Source organism: Petaurus breviceps, unplaced genomic scaffold, assembly GCF_028583685.1.
Source record: "Petaurus breviceps papuanus isolate PSGF00001 unplaced genomic scaffold, PetGlider_PUasm1.0 208, whole genome shotgun sequence".
In the NCBI taxonomy this organism is placed as follows: Eukaryota; Metazoa; Chordata; class Mammalia; order Diprotodontia; family Petauridae; genus Petaurus; species Petaurus breviceps.
Genome location: NW_027185852.1, coordinates 31,809,073 through 31,814,656, shown reverse-complemented (window position 1 = coordinate 31,814,656; position 5,584 = coordinate 31,809,073). Strand labels below are relative to the sequence as shown.

The 5,584-nt window shown below is 52.7% G+C and overlaps 2 protein-coding genes across 2 annotated transcripts in view; one reads left to right on the top strand and one right to left on the bottom strand.

Annotated features, from left to right (window-relative positions):
• The window catches only part of LOC138165439 (probable rRNA-processing protein EBP2), a 7,715-nt gene extending 7,254 nt beyond the window's left edge, over positions 1-461 (bottom strand). Inside the window, exons 1-2 of the mRNA XM_069093805.1 lie at positions 324-461; positions 141-224 (exon numbers count right to left, since the gene is read on the bottom strand). Coding sequence (XP_068949906.1) covers positions 141-224; positions 324-386 — 147 coding nt within the window. The 5' untranslated portion in view covers positions 387-461. The remainder of the gene's footprint in view (positions 1-140; positions 225-323) is intronic.
• Positions 462-465: 4 nt separating this feature from the next.
• Positions 466-5,584, top strand: part of LOC138165441 (cilia- and flagella-associated protein 57-like) — a 55,984-nt gene continuing 50,865 nt past the window's right edge. Inside the window, exons 1-3 of the mRNA XM_069093807.1 lie at positions 466-592; positions 674-857; positions 4,330-4,646. Of these exons, the coding sequence (XP_068949908.1) occupies positions 701-857; positions 4,330-4,646 (474 nt within the window). The 5' untranslated portion in view covers positions 466-592; positions 674-700. The remainder of the gene's footprint in view (positions 593-673; positions 858-4,329; positions 4,647-5,584) is intronic.

Genomic DNA, 5,584 nt, shown 5'->3' with positions numbered 1-5,584 from the left:
CCAGCGCAGCATGCAGCCTCCTCGCTCCTCCCCCCGCCCCGCCCGCTCACTACGCCACCGCGCATGCTCCGAGGCCCCAGGTGCCGCACGTGGAGCAAGAGCGCGAGCCCACTCCAAACACCCCCCACCCCGGCGCTCACCACGTCATTTTGCCTGCGTTTCGGCGCCTCGAGCTCCACGTTCAGCCCCGGTTTCAGCACGCCCCGAGCGAAGGCCTCCTGCAGCTGCAGGGACACAAGACGGGGTCAGGGCCGGCTAGGCCCGGAGAGGGAGAGGGGTTCGGAGCCAGGCACCGGGCCTCGGGAGAGAGGGGGACCAATGACCTCGGCGTCCGAGAGCGCCTCTGAGTCCGCCTCCGAGTCCGAGCCTGACGCTAGCGCCGCCATCCTGCCTTGCCTTCCTTCCACGAGCCGGTCGCCGGCTGAGCCTCGCTGCCTTCACTTCCGGCGAGATGCTTCCGCTTCCGGCGGGAAGGCCCGCCTCTTCCTGTTTACCGTTGCTGTGGGAACACAGAGGTTTCCTAAGAAAGGCCAAGCCAAAGGAAAAGGAGAGATAGTGAAAGAGAGAGAGAGACAGAAGAGGCAGAGGCCAGGTGCGGAGGGGGCCCCGTGGGGTCAGCGCCCGGGGGTGGGGTCACAGGTCAGGGGTCATGGTCATTCTCTCTCCCCTGCAGTCCCCGCCGCCCCCTCCCAGCGGCACCATGACCACCGTGGTCGCCCAGGCCCAGCACATCTTCGGGCTCTGCTCCCGCGTCGCCAACAACCTCTGCTTCTTCGATGAGCAGATCATCATCTTTCCGTGTGGGAACCACTGCGTGAAGTACAACGTGGACCAGAAGTGGCAGAAGTTCATCCCAGGTACCCCCCGCGGGAGGGCAGGGAAACTGAGGCAGTGCTCCGCCCCCCCCTCCCCCGGGAAGCAGGTGCTGTGATGGTCCCCGTGTTACAGAGCGCACCGCAGGGGTCCTACTGCCAGTTAGTGTTTGAGGCAGGATTTGAACCCAGGTCTTCCCGCCCTGGGATGTAGTCTCCCTTCCCACTCTTTCCCCGTCTCTATGGAAACCACTCACAAGTCTCCAGCGGTGCGTGCGCCTTCTCACTGCCCTCCTTTGCTGCCCTCTGTCAGTGGTAGGATCCAGTGCCCACAGTTGGCACTGTTGCCCAGCGCCTCCCATGCTGGGGGTGCTGGAGCCTGGCCTTCTCCTCCAGATTCTCTCCCATCCTGAGACAGTCCCTCTCATTCAAAACTAGTTTTCTGCCAGGACAGAGCCACAAAGAAGTGACCTCTCACCACTCACCCTCCTCTCTGGGATTGCCCACGATCCTCCTACAGCTGAAACGTCCAGCCCTACCAGCAGGGTCCCCGTGGGTGGTGCCTGAACATGGAGGACTCCTCACTTGTAGAAGCTGTGACTTTGGGTTTTCCAAATTCTTGGGGCTTTGTGGGTACCCAGGGCTCCCCTTCCTTAAGTCATGAGGTTTGTTTTTTTTTTTTAAAGCAATCGGGGTTAAGTAACTTGCTCAAGGTTACACCGCCAGTTATTTCTGGGTGTGGTGCTAAGTATCTGAGCCCAGATTTGATCCCCACGTCATCCCAACACTGGAGCCGGTGCTCTTACTCGCTGTGCTACCTGGCCGCCCCAAGTCATGAGGTTTTAAACACATCATATCAATAAAGGAAATTGGATCAGCAAACAGAAAGAAAAATATGCAGTCCCAATGTGCCAGGTTGAAAGGCAGAACCTTGTAGTAAAAAGAGGGAGGTAACATGCAAATAACTAAGTGTATGCAAGATAAGTGTAGATTAGGGTGAAGGTGATTTCATGGGGCACCTGCAGCTGGAGGAACTAGGGGAGGCTTCTTTTCAAATTTGGGACTTGCTGGGAGGAAGCCTGGGAAGTTAGGAGGTGGTGCTGTGTGAGGGTTAGTAGGGAGGCCAGCATGGCTGGACCTCAAGAGGGTGTGGAGAGGATTAAATTGAGTTCTGTGCATTAAACATTTACTAAGCGTCTTTATTGTTCAGTAGTTTTTTCAGTTGTGTACAACTCCTCTGGATACTAGAGTGGCTTGCCATTTCCTTCTTCAGTTCATTTTACAGATGAGGAAACTGATGCAAACAGGGTTAAGTGACTTGTTTAGGGTCACACAGCTAGTGTCTGAGACTGGATTTGAACTCAGGAAAAGGCATCTTTCTAACTCCAGGCCCAGCACTCTATCCACTGTGCCACATAGCTGCCCTGTGTTTTAAGCACATGCTATGCTTAATAAAGAAGGCCAGCATGAGTGGACCTTTAGAATGTATAGAAAGGAGTAAAATTCAGCTGAGTTCATTAAATGTTTATTAAGCTCCTGCTATGCTCTGAACACTGTGCTAGGCACTAGGGATACAAAAATGGCCAAAGACAGTCCCTAACCTCAAGGAATTTACGATCTAATGGGGGAGACAACATGCAGACAAATATATTCAAAGCAATCTATATACAGGACAAATAGGAAATAATTAACAGGGGAAAGACACTGGAATTAAGAGGGGTTAGGGAAGACTTCCTCCAAAAAGAGGGATTTTAGTTGGGATTTAAAGTATAAAAAGCCTGGAAACGAACCACCTGGGAAGGGCATTAAAAGGCAAACAGAAGGCCTGCTGTTAGTTCCTTGAGGTAACAGGGAGCCTTTGGGCTTAATCAAATAGGAGAATGACTTCGTCAGATATGTGTTTTGGGAAAATCCCTTTGGAGTGTGTGGAGGATGGGAGAGACGTGCTGGTCTGTGAAGACCAGCTTTGATGCTCTTGAAATAATCCAAGTGGGAGTGGAGAGACCAAACTCAGGTGGCTTTGGCACCTGCCTGAATGTGTAGACAAGCAAGGCATCATGGGTGGCATTGTGCCTGCAAGCTGAGGAGACTTCCAAGGAAAATTGGGAAGAGCAAAGGGTTTGTGGCAGTTTTGGATATGTTGAGTTTGGGCCATCCCAAAGGCAGTGGGAGAAACAGGACAGGCTGAGGAGAAAGGTGAGAAGAGGGCCCAGATAGAGCCCTGGGGGACGCCGCTGTCAGGTAGACGCAGGGACTGTTCGATGCTGATGATCACCTTCTACCATTGCTTCTGGAATAATGCTCTTAAACCGTCCTTTCACAGAGTCTTCCAATTCCTTCTCACCCTGATGTTGCCCAAATGGCCTTCTTTCTCCGTGTTCTCCCTTGGCTATCCCACATACTCCCATCCTGATACTTGATGCTCTGACCTCCCCCAGGGCCCAGAGCTTTCTCACCAGCTGTCTGCAGGCCTCCCCCACCCCCACCAGGACCAGCCTGACTTTGCCTGTCCTCTCCCCCACCATAGACTCCTTGTCTCTATACAACCTTCAGCTACCGCCCTGCCCCCCAGCTCTTCCTTTGTCCTTCCCTCTCCCCACTTCTGCTGCTGCCTCACCTCTGGCTTCAGTGCTTCTTTACACAACCTCCAACACAGGTGGTTGGCTTGAGGGCTTCCAGACAGGCCTTTCCTTTCCCTTCAAATCACCCTTCTTAATTCAAACAGTTCATTTCAGCACACATTTAATGAAATACTGTCTACATTCATGGCACCATGCCAGAATATGGGAATGTACAGATAGAATCGAAAGAGCCCCTTCCCTTCCTGGGGGAAACCACGAAGATGCTGGTAAGAAAATACAAAACACTTTCAAGAGAAAGAGAGAGCTCAGATTAATTTTCTGCACTGTTCACACAACTTGTTCAGTCTCTTCTCTGTTCAGAACCATTGAAGACTCCCGGTTACCTACCAGTCACAGCTCAGAGTACTTACCACAACATTCAAGGACACTAACACAGTCCAGCCTCGTGTCATGTGTACTGTAGTTTGTCAAAATGTAGGATTCTCTGAAATCCCGCCTCCTGCAAAGAGCTTTTCCAGTTCCCCTGAAGGCCAATGCCGTCCTTCTGTCAATTCCTCCAAATTATCTTGTCTGTAGCTTGTTTGTGCTTCATTGTGGCTGAAGTTCAGATATCCCCTGCTCCTTCCCCTCCCTCTTTCTACACCCTGGTGAGGGGATTTCCCCCCTTCCTCTCCCTGCTCCCCTTTCCCCAGGCGTATTCCTCTTCCCATCTTTCTTCATTCTCCTTTTAAGATCGACACCTTCCCTCTAATTAGACTGCCTCTGTGACCCCTTGGTAATGATAGGGTTGAGAGGTCATATATCACATCTATCCTTTTGTCCTTGGTCAGTCCATTATGACTCCTAATTGCTGGACTAATGAGGAACTTAATAGAAAAGTCCACTACATTCCACTTGGAGCTCCACGACCCAACTGTGTTTGCCTCCATTTTCAGGTTCAGAGAAGAGTCAGGGCATGCTCGCTCTGGCCATCAGCCCCAATCGGCGCTACCTGGCCATTTCAGAGATTGTGCAGGACAAAGCCACCATCACCATTTATGAGCTGTCTTCAGTTCCTTGCAGGAAGCGGAAAGTCCTCAACAACTTTGACTTCACAGTTAATAAATTCATTAGCTTGGCCTTCTCTCCAGACTCCAAGTATCTTGTGGCTCAGACAGGACCCCCCGAGTCCAACCTCATCTACTTGATGTGGGAGAAGCAGAAAGTGATGGCAATTGTTAGAACTGATATTCAAAACAACCCGATCTACCAGGTAATGTCTGTGCTGGTACAGGGTGTGCCTGCAGCCATGGGGATGACTAAGAGGTAGTTGGGTGTGTGCACATATGTGTGCTGTCCAGACCAGTACTAACAAGGCTGGACAGCAGATGCATGCATCTCCTGCCCTCCAGGGGCTGACCTGAGAAGTCCATAGGAGAGGTACAATTCTGGGGCTTCAAGGGAAGAAAGATGGTATAGAATCACAGGATTGTAGATGTACCCAGAGCTGCAGGGACCTTCCAGAGAGCAGCCCCCCAGAGAAGGCAGGAGGACGTACCTAGGATTACCCAGGCTAAAAGGAGCAGAGCCAGGGTCTAGACCCTGGACCTCCTTCCCTGGCACCTCTACCTCACCTTCAGTCAGAGTGCTTCTGGGAACCCACGCTAATCAGGGTGACCCCACTCATCTGACGCTTCACACCCATCATCGAAGCTGCTCCTCACAATGACCCTGTGAGGCAGGGCTCGTCCCCATCTGACACTAAGGAAAACAGCACCCTGAGAGGTCGGTCCTCAGATGTCCCCAGGTCCCGTGGAAGGCCAGGAGGTGCAGAGGTCAGATGCAAACTCTGGTCTCCCTTGTTCTACCTCTAGACCACTATCCACCCCAGCCTGCTACCTGATGTGGTGGGCATGTGAGGTCAGGGAAGAGCTGGTCAACTCTCCTCAGGCTACAGGCTGGGAGCTCACGGTCACATTGTCCAGAGATCCCCTCTACTGCAGGCCTGGCTGGAGGCCTGTAGACCACCAGGAAGGGGAGGGAGTGTGGTGCAGTGGAGACGCTAAGAAGATCCAGGTTTTGGGGCGGCTAGGTGGCACAGTGAGTAGAGCGCCGGCCCTGGAGTCAGGAGGCGCTGGGTTCAGATCCAGCCTCAGACACTTCACACACACACACACACACACACACACACACACACACACACACACACAC